The sequence below is a fragment of the Hylobates moloch genome, unplaced genomic scaffold (assembly GCF_009828535.3).
Source record: "Hylobates moloch isolate HMO894 unplaced genomic scaffold, HMol_V3 SCAFFOLD_5, whole genome shotgun sequence".
Lineage (NCBI taxonomy): Eukaryota > Metazoa > Chordata > Mammalia > Primates > Hylobatidae > Hylobates > Hylobates moloch.
In genome coordinates this window covers 119,919,459-119,937,604 of record NW_026652280.1, presented here as the reverse complement: position 1 = coordinate 119,937,604, position 18,146 = coordinate 119,919,459, and the positions used below count along the sequence as shown (strand labels likewise).

At 39.5% G+C, this 18,146-nt stretch overlaps 1 protein-coding gene across 6 annotated transcripts in view; it reads left to right on the top strand.

The window, feature by feature from the left end:
• NTNG1 (netrin G1) overlaps positions 1-14,423 on the top strand; it is a 348,354-nt gene extending 333,931 nt beyond the window's left edge. For 5 of the 6 annotated variants that reach the window (XM_032155205.2, XM_032155206.2, XM_032155208.2 and 2 more), the window contains one exon: positions 10,133-14,423. In XM_032155205.2, coding sequence (XP_032011096.1) covers positions 10,133-10,362 — 230 coding nt within the window. In that variant the 3' untranslated portion in view covers positions 10,363-14,423. The remainder of the gene's footprint in view (positions 1-10,132) is intronic. The other variant, XM_032155210.2, reaches the window with a different exon arrangement.
• The last annotated feature ends 3,723 nt before the right edge of the window (positions 14,424-18,146 follow it).

Sequence of the window (18,146 nt, the reverse complement as noted above, 5' to 3'; positions counted from 1 at the left end):
GATTTCAATACATCATTAATGATCACTTTGGGAGAGGTGCCCAGCCTTCAGCTTGTAGGATTCTCGGTGAATTCATTCTTTCTCAATATCAGCAAAGGCTTTTTTCAGGTTGCAAAGGCCAAAAATTTTAGGGATGTTTGGGCAGGGCCTCCTGCTCCTGCATCAGAGTCACCTGTCACCTCTTTCATGCTAGCCAGGATACTGTGAACTGCAGAATGGTCTCCTGCTAAATGAGTGAGGCTCTCTAATGGTGTTTTAAGCAGTTTTTTCTATGGTTTGGCAAAAGAAAGTGTCACTCTCATAACAGGTGCTTTAATATTAGTTGAGTAAGAATAGAATGGCTGCTCCCTAAGGTCAGAACTTGCAGTCCTTGATTACCTACATGTGTCCAACCACTCAGCCAACAGCTTCCACATTGTTCCCTACAGCCACTTCAGCTCTGCCCCTTGGCTTCATTATGCTGAAACCAAGTAGATCGGATGCTGTCACACAGGGTCATGCCACCGAAGTACCACTGTCTTCAGATGCATACAGACAAACTTGAGTGTAAATTAAAAGCAGGAAAGCAATGGTGTTTTCACGTGATGGCTACCAGGTTTCAGTCTGTTGTTTGCATCCGTACTTCCCCTGTCCCCCTACACCATCAACATTGCAAAAGACAAAAGGTGGGCTATGGAGCAGTAGATACAGGCTGATAATCTCCAGCTCAGTCCCTCCCTGCTACTCTGGAAACACACCTTATTTATGTGCTCTGATTTATACAGGAGAGTGCACATTGAATGAGAATATAAAAGTCGTCTTTGAGAAAATGGGCACTGCCACTCTAAGGTGACCTTGCAAGGCTTTGTAGAATACGCAGTAGTTGAATACAAATATTTGAGAACTGCATGTTTTGACCCCATGCTTGCTCAAGATTCATACTAGCAGAAGACATGCACAGATGCTGTCTTTGAGGAAGGACATTTGCTTCCTTTTATACTTCAAGTAGCTTGAATTGGATAGGTAGTGTTTAATTCATTATTCTGGCAGAGATAGGAATTAGCACTTCATTCTTCCATCCTGAGCTTCTAGCACTGGGTGGATTGAGGAAGAAATTGAACTTTAACAAAGTATACTTAGGTTGTGTTTTATATTTTTTTAGAGCACCTCCACATAATTCATCTTGAGGCTACCAACAACTATTAGGTGGGTAAATAGGACAAGTGCTGTTATCCCACTTGTGAAGTGAAGAAAGGCACAAAAAGGTTAAGTGATTTCCCCAAGTTCTCCCAGCCCATTAACTACAGAGATGAGACTTGAATCACAGGATCTGAGCCTAATTCTCTTTATACTACCTCATGCTTTTAGTGCGTATGAGGGAAAAAACTATCCCTGTTCCATGGGGCAGCAGATAAGACTGAACCAAAACAGATCAAGCAGAAACAGTCACCTAAGTCATCACCAAGGACTCTATTACACAAGGCCAACCATCATCATATATTTGGTCAAGAAGAGGAGGGATTTCTAACACTTTGCCTTCAAAATGATAGGCTTTCCATTAAAAATATTCATGCATATCATAAAACTTGAGAAAACTTTAGAAATACCAACTTCAAACCTGTAGCCTGTAGCCTAACTTTGTAGCTGCAACTAGAATACATGCCCCTCATGTGCAGCTCCACTGTGGGTCTGGCTTACCACAATATGCCCACCATCTAGAGCAGTGCCTGGGTGGATGTTGAACAAATGCATGGATGAATGTCACTAAGTAGTTGCATAATATGTCCAAGGCATTGTCGTAAATGGATGACTAGTCAGACCTAGATCTCAGGTTTTCCAGTTTTATGACTCTCAGCCAATATGTCTTCCCTTTGCACCATACTACCCCTCATGGCCAGACCAGACCAGACCATAAGGTGAGGGAAGAAAAAAGGGTTTTTTTTTTGTTTGTTTGTTTGTTTTTTTGTGGGGTGGGGCTGGAATGCGGTTAGTGTACCTAGAATTCCAACCACAACAACAAAAATTGATTAGGTAACAGTCTATAAAGTTTCTTCCGTGCCCCAGGAGCTAACCTGTAGGTTCAGTTTTCCATCTCACATATCACAACTTAGCAAAACAGCTGCAAAAGCTGTATAAATGGGTCATAATCACAGCTCTTCAACTCTCTGCCACACAGTCTCAAATGCCTAAATCAGACCTGAATGTAGCACACATACCTTTGTTATTAGCCTGTTTGGTGGAGGTTATTCACTCTTTGATGTTTCTTTGAAAAGGACGGGAACAATTTGGAACATCTTTCTCTCAGCAATCCTGGGCTTGTTTCAGGTGGTAAAGGTAGAGGTCACTTTATTAATACAACCATCAAGAAAAGCTGTCATGGTAACGCATTACATCGATTCCTTGAAGTGCAGGAGACAAAGCCAAAAAGAGAAACTTTCAAGTCTATAAATACAGACCCAGCATTGCTCAAGCATAGCAGCTCACTGACAGCATGAACCTAAATGTATAACATTGAACAAAACCCAAACGGAGAAAAGAAAACTTCCCTTTGGTAGTGTAATGGATCATCATGACCTTAGGGGAATAAGTGACCCTTCAGCTCATAAAAGATAAAAGAATAGAACAAGTGGCAACACCAAGTCCTGGCTAATACCCTCTGAGCATAAGGAGTCCATCTGTGGTCAGTTTTTCCATACCTTCCAGAAAGAACTCATAGAGGGGAAAGGAATCAAGGTCTCGTAAGTCACATTTGACAGTAGATTGCAGTTTGAGAAGAGGAAATGTATGTGACAATCAAGAAACCCACCAAAAAAATGAAAGAATTAAATAATTTAGCTACATCCCTGTGTCGCTCCTCATCAAAGATGGTGCAAAAAAATAAATAGAAGTAAGAGAGGAAGAAATGCTGCTTGATCAGTTCTTTCACTGTGGAAATTCTAAATGTTTTTGTAAACTCATGGCAATTGTGAGAGCTTATTTATCTACCTTGTGGCTTGCTTACTAAAGCTATGATCAGAGCTGTTGCAACACCTTGCTGACTTCAGGTTTTCTACCAGGATTCCACACTTCATCTTTTGGCCACATAACTCTGTTTGAATCTAACATTAATACTCTAACCTCATCTGTCAAATTCCACAAATTATCTTGGTCACTCCATTTGAAATCATTCCTAATATCAAAACATCAGGGGATTCTATTATGTGATATTGGATACTCCATAAATGAATTATATTTATCAATCAATACTAAAAGGAATCCTTTAGAATACAGTCAAGCTATTACCAAAGCGGTATTAGCTTTTCTGGTATCTAAGGATCATATTTTACCATCACGAAAAGAATTCTGTCTAGCAAATAACTATTTGCATCCAGTACTGGATCAAGTGTTGTATAAGGGATTTTAAAATGAACTTTTCTGTTTACTGACATAGGACACTCTTAGACTGTCAATAACAATAAAGAGAGAGTTGGGACATGCTTAAAATGAATACACCCACAGAATAAGTTTAGAGTTTTCAGTCTGAGGTAAACCCACAGAGCAGGGCACCAAGTAAAGAGCGTGATCACTGAAAGATGCCCGTTGCGTAGAAATTTTCACTTGGATCTTTAATTTGCAACTATATGCAGGATTATGTGAGATAATGCCAGGATTGTAAATGGGTGTTTATCCTCATGCCAGTATTATCGACTTATGGTTGATGCCTGGAACCTTGTGTTGAGAAGCATTTGAAGTTCAGTGCAAGAGAGTCCCGTGATTAACTAGCTGTATTTCTGACTTACTCCATTTTATGCGCTCTAACAGAATACCACAGACTGGGTAATTTATAATGAATAGAAATGTATCAACTCACAATTCTGGAGGCTGACAAGTCCAAGATCAAGGGGCTCACATCTTGTGAGGGCCTTCTTGTTGCACCATAACATGGCAGAAGGCATCACATGACTGACGGGCAGAGAGGGAAAGAGAAGAAGAAAGGGTCAGCCCACCCCATGATAACAAACCCTCTCCCAGAATAACAGCATTAGTCCATTCGTGAAGGTGGAGCCCTTATGACCTAAACACTTCTTAAAGGTCCCACTTCTTAATACTGTTACAGTGGCAAATAAATTTCAACATGAGTTTTAGAGAGAACACACGTTCTGTACATAGCAGTCTCCTATGTACAGGGGAAGAGGAAATGACAGTGTAAATGCAGACGTATTTGCCATTTTCAGCCTAGACGTTGGCATTTCTGGTTTATTTTCTGTATGAGCTGATTTGCACTTGGAGCTCCACCAAAATGTGGTAAAACCCTAGAATGAGTAACAATTGATACTATCAACAAAGACCTCTGCCTAGTCATAGTGTGATATGAAAGCAGAGCACTTAGTCAATACAGCTGCAAATCTACTGAGTATCTATAGAAGAGGTACTTCATGTCTCCCTGGTAAGTGGGAAAGTCGGCTGTGTCTTGAGGAGCATGGAATGTGGCACTGTGCAACATTATTTACTACATTTCTCCTGATTGTTCTTTTCTATGTGAAGAGCAGTAATCTATAAATCGGGAGACCTGGATTCTAGTCCCAGTTCTACTCTCAATTGCTTATCTACAGCTTCCTTATCTACAGCTCATCTAGATGGTTTCTAAAGTTTCCTGAAAGCTCTGATTTTACTGCTTCTGTGAAAGCAAATTACATGATAGGGGTGCTTTTGGTTCCTCTCATCCTTTCATCGTGAACAGTACTAAAGGGTCTGTCTTAGATCCCAATCTCCTGTATTTATTCCCTGAAGAAGATAATCCACTCTTACATTTCCAATTCAAGTACTTAGAGTCACCTCTAATTCCCACAGCTCAGCACCTGAAAACTTACTGTCTTCCTGATCTAAAAATGACAAAGTTTCTTTATTCTACTTTACCCAAAATATATCAGGGATAACTGCCCGTTTTCTTTTTTTTTTTTTTTTTTTTTTTTTTTTTGAGACGGAGTCTCGCTCTGTCGCCCAGGCTGGAGTGCACTGGCACAGTCTCGGCTCACTGCAAAGCTCCGCCTCCCGGGTTCACGCCATTCTCCTGCCTCAGCCTCTCCAAGTAGCTGGGACTACAGGTGCCCGCCACCACGCCGGCTAATTTTTTTTGTATTTTTAGTAGAGACAGGGTTTCACCGTGGTCTCGATCTCCTGACCTCGTGATCCGCCCGCCTCGGCCTCCCAAAGTGCTGGGATTACAAGCGTGAGCCACCGCGCCCGGCCGACTGCCCGTTTTCATTGCTATGACTGATGCCCTGACCCAGGCCTTATCATTTTATCTTTAACATTAATTGAGAAGTAATTTGTTGTGGGGGGTTGTTCTGTATACTGCAGGATGTTAGCAACATTCCTGGCCTCGCTATACACACCAGTGGCCAGTAGTGTGCCCTCCCTACCCACTTTTGACAACCAAAAAAATGTCTCCAGACATTGTCAAATACCCATGGGAGCAAAATCATCCAGGGTTTGAAAACCACTACTTTAGACTGATATCCAAAGACATCCTTTAAATGTTAATTCTTCAAAATTTTTCAATCCTTTTTCCAATTATTCAAGAACCCCTTATGACAGATTCAATCAAGAACGTGCAAGGTTTATTTTGAATATTTCATTTGCCCAATTCAAAGTGCCCTTCCTCTCATACTTTTCCAGTTTGTCTATTCGTAGATACAGTCATTCACATCAGGAAGACGTCTATGGTTAATTTCATACCTTCATAGGATCACTGCATTTTCTTGACATTGTTTTCTTCTCAGCATTCTTTATGGTCTTTCTCTTCCAGTGGCCTAAATGCTGATGTTCTTTGGTTTTGTATCTGCAGTCCTCATTTTTGCTTGGTCTATATTCTCCTAGGACGAGGTCTTCTACTCTTTTTGCTTCATCTTTTGCAACAATGACCACCACCACCCCGGCTCCAAATTTGTATCTCCAGGATGACCTATCTCCTGTTCCATTAAATAGTTTTCCAACTAATACAAAACAGCTACAGAAGAACCTAGATAGCTCTCAAAGTCAATAGGTCCAAAAAACATTTATTTCTCTCCTGACCAAACTCTTCCTCCTATTTTCTTTTCTCCATAAATTTATTTATTATGCATCTAAATACCCCAAACAGGAACCTTACAATGTCTCTTATCCATTCACATAACCTGTCTCCAAATCTTTTCCCTCCTTCCCTTCCCCATTGTTCTAACCTCATCCAAGTACATTCTATTGAAGTATGGTCTCCTTGCCTCCGGTCTGCCCTTTTTCTGATCTAGATTCACCTTCCTTTTCTCTTTTAAACACCACCCTCCTTCTAAGTCTTTGACAGCTTTCCATTCCTTATTACTAAACTCCACAACATGTTCTGTGGCACCTTCACAACCAGGCCACATCTGCCTTTCCCTCTGCGCATCCATCATTCCAGCCATACCAGTCCATGCATCATTCACTAATGTGTCTTTCAGTTGGGCTCCAGGCAGAAAACTGAAACCATTTCTAGATATTTCAACAGAGAGAATTTATTAAAAGAAATGGTTTAAAAAGTATTTGAAATTTTAAAATGAGAACAGGATACTAAAGTAATTCCTGTGTTAAGTAAGCAGGAACCATCTATCACTCTGGGACTGAGGGATTATGGGAAAGAGGATGGCGTTATCAGAAAGTAAAAGTTTGGATAAAAGGGACCCCCACAGAGCTGAAACCTGAACCTCTAAGGTGGGGTAATGGCTGGCTGCTGCAGCTGCCTCTGAAATGCTGAGCAGAGCCTCCTTGGAGCTGAGGCTTAAACCTCTAGGAAAGGAATGCCGCCAGGCTGGTGTAGGAACCTCTAAGGGTGAGATGAAGCTGGTTATGAATAAAGCTTAACACTGGAACCACATGTTGCTGTTGATGTGAAGGGCCGTTGCTGGGCAGTACTGTTAGAGCACCATCAAACAGAATCAAGGAAACAGGATCTTCCATGCCTCCTAGTTTCTCTGCTCCCTCTAGTGCCCCCTGTTGGTGGGATCCAGCAGACAACTTGCAGAGTTCTGGACTCAACATCAGAATTTAGAGTTAAGAGACAATTGCTTAATAACCAATACAATACTTTCACATCTCCTTGTCTTTACTCATGCAGTTTCCCTATTTATAATGGTCTTTCTACCAGTATCTGCCTGATGAATGCCTTTGTTCAAATACAATCTCTTTTTTATAATCTCCCTTAATCTTCCCAAAAGTAATTATTTATGCTATCATGTGAGTTTCCCTAGTAATTTGTAAATATGTTTTTTTGTAGATTTTTTTATATTGTATCATAATGTGTGTTTGTGTGTTTTTTTATTTTCCATTTATTTTCTGCCAAACCGTGTACTTCTTTAGGGCAGTTAGTTACAACCATAAAATATAGCAGGGTGCCTGGCATACAACAGATATTGGTAAGCTCAATGGAATTGATAAGGGCATTTTAATGAAATTAATATTAGATCATTTCTTGTAGATTTGTATTGTCCCAGCCACATTTAAACTCCATAAGAGCAGAAGTCATGCTTTATATTTCTTTTATTTTCTTTGTGGGGTTAAGCACAAAGTTGAGCACACTGAAGAAGAGCTCAGTGATATTTGTTAACCACCTAGCTTGTTTATTAACTACCACAATTTTGGTTCAAAATGACATGAAGATGGAGCATGAGTTATGAATATCAGGTAAGATCCATAATTAGGTTTAGATGTGCTTCTCGCACGTGATTCCAACAGTTAGAGAGCAATGTATGTATGGTAAAGTTCTGTATTTGTTGGAGGACTAGCACAATCAAGAGACCAAATGTAATATGTTTTATAGTGAGTTCTAAATAATGAAATATATTATAGGTTTTATTTTTCTCTATTTATCTCCTACAGAAATTATATCCTGCCAATCCATGAGATTACTAATTCTGGGCTATATCTGTTCCTAGTATATTTGTTAAATTTCTCACAACTATCAAAATCAACTAGTAATTATTTAAATGTAGGAAAAATATTGAATTTTAACTTAACCACCAGCTTCTTGAAAAAAGAAACCTCTGTTCAACAGCTGATTTATATTCACATCCAAGAAGAAGAAAAATAGCTTTTTTTTCCTAAAGGGGGGTGATATGTAATTAACTATTGATTTCTTCTCAATTATTCAAGGCAAGCAATTATCGATATTGATGGAACAGATATTTCCCTACCTCTAGTGCCCAAATGAAAGGAAATATCCCATTCAGCATTCTGCTGCCTGGAACAAGAAATGCTGAGGATCTTTAACTCTAGATGAAAACAGTTATCTGGATCTGTTTATTCCATGTTGCCCCAATTAAATGTATTTCTTCAAGTGTAAGCAAAATAAAATCCTGAAAACTTACATATGCTTTCCAAATTAACTAAAGCCAAAAACAAGGGCTTTTGTCAGTTTTGACCATGAGGCTAATCACTCTACACTTGTGGACTTTGCTTCACAGCTACAGATCTTGACATTTTTAACCATGACTCATAAAATAATGTGGTTCTAATATTATGATTTCTAAGCCACTCAATAAGAGGTAGCTTATATAATCATTAGAAACCATGGAACACTGCCTTGCATGTCAATATTTGGAGCCTGAAGGATTTAGTAGGCCTTAATAGTCACTTCTGACATTTACAGATAGCAAGCGTGGATACATTTGAAAATTATGCCAATACACTATGCAACTGTGTTAGAGGTCACCAAGGAAATGTTGAGGAAGGCAGTAAAACAGTGGTCTGTTTAGGGCACTCTGTTATTAACCATGTGGGTATCCACCACCATCTTTCCTAAGCTCATTCACACACAAAGCACTGGCATGTTTGTGTGTAAGAAGCTTCTTTTGAAGCTGACATGACTGTTGAACATAATTAATGGACAAGGCAACATTCTCTATTGAGTTACTACTTGGAGGGTAGAGTTGTTTTCTTTTAATACTTTGCACTTAATAGTAATATTAGGTATGTGTATATGAGTGTGTAGTGTGTTGAAGTCATGTGGCATCCCTGGGGAAATTTCACCATGACATTTCTTTAAAAATGGAAAATGTTACAATTTATAAAAAGCTACTTTTTCTGCTCTGTCCCCCACCTCCCATTCCAGAGGGGTTCTATATCTTCAGTGCTTGAGCAGCATATGTTGCTTGGGAAATGTTCGTGGCTCTTTTACTCTTTGTTGTTGTTTTAATTTCCCTGGGTTCTATTTAACATTCTGCTAAATCAGTGAAACAGTGATTTTCTAAAAGAATAGGAGACATGGAATTAATGAGGTTAGTCAGAATTTTGAAGAAATAAGAAATTATTAGAGGTGAAAGTTACATGACAGGGTCTGTGAATGAATTCTAGTCTCTAAAGTTGCTTGTCTTGATTTATTCAAACTGATTCCATTAATTGATGGACATAATGAAATTTTGGTAATCAGGGTTTCACCATTGCATTTATTACTATTCCCGGAAATCAAGGTAACCTTGGGCCATACTTCCCATATTTACAAGGTGGTAAAAATCCGTAATAGGCTGTCAGGGACGAATGTGACTGCTTTTCCTCACACTCCTCCCGTGAAACAAGCTTTCTCTCTTCCCATCTGGCTGCCGCCTGCCTGGAGCATGCTACTTTCCCCGTGTCCCCGCCCCCCATCCCCATGCCTCCCGGTGGGTTCTGTCTTCATGCATGCAGCGCTGGAATCACGCACCGAGAGAATGGCCCACCCCTTAGAGGTTTTTGGTCATTTTAGCAATACCGCTTTGCATTTTAAATACCATTCATCTGGCTTCAAAGATCTGCACTCTTGCATCGGGCATTTGTCCTTTAAAAACCCAAGAGATCACAACAGGTCCCAGTTCCATGAAGAAAGATACTGCCAAACCAGGACTATTGCATTACTTTGTATTCTATAGCCTGAAATGGACAATGATAACATCCAAGACTGCAGCAAAAATCTATATGAAAAGGACTAATATGATAAAAACAAAGGCAGAAAACTACATTTGTTTGGAAATTGGAGTCACGGGCTTCGTTTGTGGAGGGGAGGGGGGAGCACAAAGATCCACAGAGATTTTTTTTTTAGGCTGAAAACATGATGTACCAGATGAACTTAAATTGATTCTGCTTCTCCTCCCCGCGCCCACCCACCCCTACCTTCCCCCTCATTCTGCAGCGAATGTCTGCGACAACGAGCTCCTGCACTGCCAGAACGGAGGGACGTGCCACAACAACGTGCGCTGCCTGTGCCCGGCCGCATACACGGGCATCCTCTGCGAGAAGCTGCGGTGCGAGGAGGCTGGCAGCTGCGGCTCCGACTCTGGCCAGGGCGCGCCCCCGCACGGCTCCCCAGCGCTGCTGCTGCTGACCACGCTGCTGGGAATCGCCAGCCCCCTGGTGTTCTAGGTGTCACCTCCAGCCACACCGGACGGGCCTGTGCCGTGGGGAAGCAGACACAACCCAAACATTTGCTACTAACATAGGAAACACACACATACAGACACCCCCACTCAGACAGTGTACAAACTAAGACGGCCTAACTGAACTAAGCCATATTTATCACCCGTGGACAGCACATCCGAGTCAAGACTGTTAATTTCTGACTCCAGAGGAGTTGGCAGCTGTTGATATTATCACTGCAAATCACATTGCCAGCTGCAGAGCATATTGTGGATTGGAAAGGCTGCGACAGCCCCCCAAACAGGAAAGACAAAAAACAAACAAATCAACCGACCTAAAAACATTGGCTACTCTAGCGTGGTGCGCCCTAGTACGACTCCGCCCAGTGTGTGGACCAACCAAATAGCATTCTTTGCTGTCAGGCGCATTGTGGGCATAAGGAAATCTGTTACAAGCTGCCATATTGGCCTGCTTCCGTCCCAGAATCCCTTCCAACCTGTGCTTTAGTGAACGTTGCTCTGTAACCCTTGTTGGTTGAAAGATTTCTTTGTCCGATGTTAGTGATGCACATGTGTAACAGCCCCCTCCAAAAGCGCAAGCCAGTCACACCCCTGTATATCTTAGCAGCACTGAGTCCAGTGCGAGCACACACCCACTACACAAGAGTGGCTATAGGAAAAAAGAAAGTGTATCTATCCTTTTGTATTCAAATGAAGTTATTTTTCTTGAACTACTGTAATATGTAGATTTTTTGTATTATTGCCAATTTGTGTTACCAGACAATCTGTTAATGTATCTAATTCGAATCAGCAAAGACTGACATTTTATTTTGTCCTCTTTCGTTCTGTTTTGTTTCATTGTGCAGAGATTTCTCTGTAAGGGCAACGAACGTGCTGGCATCAAAGAATATCAGTTTACATATATAACAAGTGTAATAAGATTCCACCAAAGGACATTCTAAATGTTTTCTTGTTGCTTTAACACTGGAAGATTTAAAGAATAAAAATTCCTGCATAAACGATTTCAGGAATTTGTATTGCAATTTCTTAAGATGAAAGGAACAGCCACCAAGCAGTTGCACACTCACTTTACTGATTTCTGTGTGGACTGAATACATTCAGCTGACGAATTTAGTACCCAGGAAGATGGATTGATGTTCACTAGCTTGGACAACTTCTGCAAAATATGAGACTATTTCCACTTGGGAAAAATTACAACAGAAAAAAAAAAATCTAAGTGATTGCCAAGATTATGCCAAAGCCTGTTGGCAGAGTACTGAGACTTTTAAGTCATGCTATTTTCACAGATTGATGGTGATCATGTGACTCTAGGGATGCTGATCTATGTATCTTTCCAAATACAGTGTTTACATGGAGTATCACAAGACGCAACCTGGGGAACCAGGAAAGGAGCAGGGAAATTGAGTGATTTGCAATTTGACTTCGAATATATTCAGACTTAAGTATTTAGAGGAAATATCAAAATATAAAGCAGCAAGTAGACATAACTGCTGTTCCTGAGAATAAAGTTTGTTTTAAGTACTGCCCAAGGTGTAATAAATTCTTGTTTCTGCCTTTTATTAGGCCAATTACTGTGCAAGACAGCAAGGGGAGGCAGGTGGGGAAGAAACTTTGCAAAGTTTCAAAGAGGCTAAAACAGTGTGCATTTTGTTCCTATCACACTGTTGTCCTACCGATTACAAATGTGTTAGCAGCAGCATCTCCTGGAATCAAAAACAATTATCAGCCCCAACCACAGTCTTAAGGACAATGAAATTCTATATGACTTGGTAGAACAATAACCTATGATAGTGTCAGGTCAGAAGCCTAGTTCCAGTCTGAATTCTTCACCCTGCTGCCACTCCTTGCTGAAACAGGGAAGGGGGGAGGAATGTCTCCTGATAAACAACCTGGGTAAAAACTAGATGAAGGAACAGCATGTCTTATTGGTTTTGTTCCCAGAAAAGCCAATTCAAAGAAGGCAATAAAAGGTAAACAGGTAATGCCTGTGCCGCCTGCCACCCCACGTCTAAGTCTATTGAATGTTTGTTATTCAAACCAACAGTCTCTTTTGATGTAAGAAATAAGGAAAGATGGAAATAAATTAGAGCTTAGGCTTAGTTCCAGAGTGGCCAACCAGAAATTGGAGATTTACATTGGAAGCATAAATAGAAAATTATATTTCAGGCTCACCAAAGAAACACATGAAAATGCTGATAACATAGGGAGTTTGAGATTATTTATAATGAGGTGGATTTCTGATATTAAAATTGGAGTTTAAGTTGTCTTATAGTTTATTAGCACAAACCAAAGGCAGCCCGTGTTATTTCTGGCAACGATGCACTTTATCGTTTTCTGCTCATGGCTTTGTCGCAACGCTCAGGAATCAGACACTGCACACTTCAATAGTTGGGATTCCAAAAGCTAATTCTAAAATTTAATGAAGGCCTGATTTAAACTGATTCATCTGCATTTTATCTTTATGAAGCTATAAGAATCTAAATTGATGAGGAATATCTTTCATTCAGTGTATTTAGACATAGTTTTCTGAATTTCCTGAAGCGATGTGATCTGCTTTTAATAAAAATTCACTTTTAGGTATACAACAAATGGAAATGAAATGTTCTTTTTAAATCTGGATTCTCAAGTTCTTCTAAAGGAGCTGCTCCTTTGAGGAAACCTCAACTCAGTGGACTTGATTCATCTGTTACTTTCCAGCATTCTTACAAAGCTGGTTTCATCTACAGTGTTGTGCCCTAAGAACAGGACTGGGGTGAAAAGCCGGTACTCAGTTGTTCATACATTTGAGGTCCTAATTCTTGTTATTTTTTACCTTTGATAAATCCCTTAAAGTGGGTTAAGATAGTCTTGCATATGAGTTAATCTATCAACTTTCCCACATAGAACTGATATAATTCCTTCTGTCAATACTATTGATGGGCATAACATTTCAAAAAACGGGACAAAGTTCAGCTATCTAGAAAGATTTGCTATTTATAGGAAGATAATGGACATGCCCTACTGTGATGTGAGGGTTATTTATTTCTGACCCTGTACACAGCCTAGAGGAAGAATTTAGTCCAGCAAAGAGGGGACCTTGCTTAGAGAGACCCATTCTGACTCTCCTCCAGCTTTCTCCCAGATATCAGGAACCCAGAGTTTCCTACTCAGATAACCGCCCCCCAACATACACACACACTTTTAGGCCAAATGTGGGCCCCCTCTGGGGGTTTAAACTCCTGAAGGCAGGCAACATCCTGAGTGCATATACCTGGGCACAGGGAGTGGCAAAGGGTGCATCTGTATGGGTGGATTAGGGCCTGGGGCCTGGAGTGTTCACCGTGGAATTTACACACAAGCAAGGAGAAGCCACTTGCCATGAAAACAAGAGTCTGGGGCTAAAAAATAAGGGGATGAGGGGTAGGAAGGAGATAGACAAGGGCGACCACAAGGCCAGGGGCCAGTACAGAACACTGAACAGTCTAAGAATTCTAAATCTATACCTGGGCTTCCAAGGGTTATGAAAGCATCATGTGTCAAAGTGGCAGGATGGAAGATAATTTAACAGTTTGTTAGCTTTATGTATGACTTTTAAATACTTAGACATGTGGCATGGGGTCCTCCATTGGTACTTTTGCACAAGGTCCTGCAGACATTTGGGGTCAATCTGCCTGAGGTGCCCTTGAGTCAGATCCCTAAGTTGGCACAAACTGCTCACCAAGTAACACAAAGAAAGGTCCAGGTTAGAAGAAGGCATCTGCTCCACAGTTCAGCTGGCCCTGTAGTTAATGCTCCCCTCACCTTCTCTTGGACCTGTGGCCTAACTGGAGTATAAGAAATTTTGGATGCACTGGGGGACAACTGTGAGGAAATCTTGACATCGAATATTTTGTTCCATCTCCTTTACTCTCTGCCATCAATAATCCAGTATGATTGGGATGTAAAGACCCAGCATTCTGAAATGGGATGCTCTGTACTATATGGGAAATGGGTTGTTGTACTTTACCGATTGTTAAACACTAAATAAAATACTTGTTTAACAGATTCTCTGCTCACAGGATTGACCAAGATATGTGGGAACTGCATTTTCTATATATTTGTAATGTGAAAACACTGTAGGTATTTTTGATCTGGTACAACTCGGAGCTCAGCTTCCCGAATCTGAACTAGAATTCCTTACCTACCTTTCCTACTCCCAACCTTAATTGAGAAGGATGGCAAGGTGGAAGTGGCTAAGCTGTATCGGAGAACAATATGAGCCACCAGGTAAAACTCCAAGTTTTTTATTTTGTTTTTTTGTTTGTTTGTTTTTAAAAGAAAGTCCAATTGAAAAGTTTTAATAATATAGAGGAATGAAAATACAGGTAAGGGACACTCTCAAGGTTTTGATTTAATTATCTGGCCATGCACAATTCTTTCTTTGCCTCAGGAAATAAGGATTAAATTCTAATTAATTTTATCTCTAAGAAACATCAAATGTTCATCTGACATAAATATTCTGTCAGTTCTGACCATTTCCGTATAGAATGATTGTATATTTTATGTTTTTACTTTCTTACACTAAAAGTAGCTTTCTCCTTTAGTTACCTAAAACAGATGCCAACAAATTCCCAGAATAAACTGCACATAAACATAATATGATGTCAGAAAGAATTAAGAATGCCAACTATCGTGTTTTGAATTTTCACCAGCAACCTTGGGAACATATAGTGAACTTTTACTCTTCTCAACACCTGGTGAGGTGTGACTCACATATTATTATCTTCATTTTGCATCTGAAATATCAAATAACTAAGAAACACACCTATCGCTTGTATACATCATATTATTGCATTGAACTAGAAATGAGAAAATAACATCTGTGAAAAACTCATAATGATAATGAATAAAATGCAGTTACTTGAGATCTACTATGACAGAAAAGTTCTGTCCCTAATACATTTTTAGAGTAGGTCTTGAAACAAGTCTAGCAAGAAGACCTAAATGATGTTAGGGGGTGTTGTTTAGAGTTACATAATTGAGCATTTATTAAGTGCCGGAATCCCCCTCTGCCTTTTCTCATCACCCAAAAGCTGTTTTTCACTGAAGGATGAATTAAAATGGAGTAGTAACATTTAAAATTATGTGACGTTTTTATTAACCTAAAATGATAGCTGGTAAAATGGGCCATTATTCTGCAAAATCTAATTATGTTAACACTAAAGATTTAGCTTGCTTGGCTGAAGCAAACTGCAGAGGATTGGAAGTAAAAATAATCTTCATTTTCTTAACTTAGTCCTATTTTTTCAAAGGCATTACTTTTAACTATTACTAAATTAGTGAACTGTGAATTCTATGGGGAAAAATGACTGGAAAGAGAAAAAGTAATTACTACCCCTCCTACATCTGTCTGAATAGATTCTGAAACTCCTGCATGGCAAGAATGTGTCAAGTTGCCTTGAAGACATAATGTACCACAGCTGTATCCTCCAGCCGCCCTGATAGTACCACATTACAGCTTTGCTCTTACAAGGGGCAGTCATTCTAATCTAATAAAAGACAGAAAATGGCAGAAAATCACACACCTGAAGTCCTGTTAAGAATAGGTGATTCTTTTTGCCCCAGGCAGGCAAGAACATAATGTCATTTTTGTTCGTTTGTATTTGCACTCTGAAGGAGGGCTGCTCCTGTTGGGGAATGGTTTTCCCTCTGCCAGTGTGAAACACTGCAGGAAAACATTCTCCAAGGAAATCGCATTTTGCTATTTACCAGTCGTGACTACCCCATGAAGCCCTGAGTAATTGTTTTGGTTTTCATGGTGTGATAAACACCTAGAGGCAAAGAGATTAGTGTCATTACTCTCCGTCTCTTTTTCTCTCCCTTTGGAAAAAAAAAAAAAAAGGTGGGGGGGTGTCCAAATATAGTATGACAATGTTTTCAAGAATCTTTCAGTCAGTTGATGCTTAATTATAAAGACCCCAGCTAAATATTCCGTTTATTAAATTAATATCGTGACAAGTATTGGAGAGCTTTACAACCACTTAAACTCGTGTTTACATCCTGTGTAATTACAATTCATAATTGGGAAAGCAGTCAAATCTAAATGCATTCTGATCAATGGTTCTCAGGCTGCCAAGTAGACCCCACACAACACATTAGTGTAAGTGACTTCAAAACAGGACTTCTACACCTAGAATTCAAACTAGGTTAGGGGAGGGCACTGTGGGGAGTCTATCAGTGAAGTGTTTAAAATTATATGTAAGATTTCCTATATATATGACATTGTTTTTCTGAATAGAGAAATTCTTTTTTTAAATTTATAAAAGGCCTAAAAGTATAAGAATGACTGCTCTGAATCCTAAGATTACGATTTACCCCAACTGTGGAAGGTCTCATTACATAATAAATTGTTGTCAGGGGATGAATGATAATGACTCAGGTATATGAAAGCACATGTTTTCCTACAATCAGTTATTTATTTATTTCATACTAATCTTATCTCTACCTGAGCTGCTAAGGAAATCTGTAGTCCCTCTTGTGTGGGTGAGTGTCTCTATATATTACCTTCTGAAAAAGTCTGAGATAGTGTGAGCTCTGATTCTGTTTTCAGGGTGGTGAGAAGCAACCCACTCTGATTTTTCTTTATTGCAGACATTTTGCTAGAAAGGGCTTCAACCATTTTTTCCCCACACTTCTCATAAAATTTATAAGAAAGAAAATAATATATGTGTGACACTGGAACACACTTGGATTGAATGGCATAAAGTCATTTCCTTTTTGACTGGTTTGTTTCATTTGTATGGCTGTTCCAGCTTACAAGCATTAGATCAGGAGCAAAGGTCTTTCTAATCGTCTTTATGGCTCCCTGAGTTGTGGGCACTACTCTGCTTACGTGAGGACTTACATTCATAATCAGTCCTCTAGACCTGCACCTGCCACTAGCTGCTAGCCACCTCTGGCCACTGGGCATATCAATGTTGTCAGTCCAAAGTCTTGTGAATTTAAAAGACACACCATACTTCAAAGTCTTACTACAAAAACAAAAAACGTGAATTATCTCTTTCCTAATTTTCATATTGGTTACACATTAAAACGATAATATTTTAGATATACTGGATAAAATAAAATATATTACTAGAATTTATTTTAACTATTTTTTTCCCTTTTCTAATGTGGTTATTAGAGATTTTTGAATTACATGTGTGGCTCACGTTATATTTCTGTTGGACAACACTGCTCTAGACACCTAATTTCCCCAACTATTAGCCCCTAAAATGGGGCTAATAATATTCAAGTGGTAGAAGTATTTACTTCCCAGAATTAGTATGAAAATCAAGATGAGTTACTGAATATGAAATTCCTTGGTAAATTGTGGTTTTCCATGATAGTGATAATCACAATAAAATTTTCAAGCTCCTGTTCCACATTTGCAGATTTTTTGGAAGTTTCTAGCCAGAGGTCTTGCCATAACTTTCTCTGAAAGTGCTCCAATGCAATAAATGTAACACTTTCAAAGTTTTGAATGTGATACATGACCTGAACCTGGAGCTTACATCAGCAACAATGACAACAGGAGAATACTCATGGTAATAAAAAGATTAGTAATCAACAACCTTTATCAAAAGCCTTGAGCCAGGTACAATGTTAAGTATTTCTTTTTACCATCTTTATTCTAAATAATACACTGCACCTCTATTAATGCAGTTTATGAACACATAGTTGACTTGTAGTTTGCTTTCTGAAATTTAATTGCTTCTGATGAGTTATATATGTATACAAGAAGAAGATGGCTAAATGTGACTTATAGCAGCA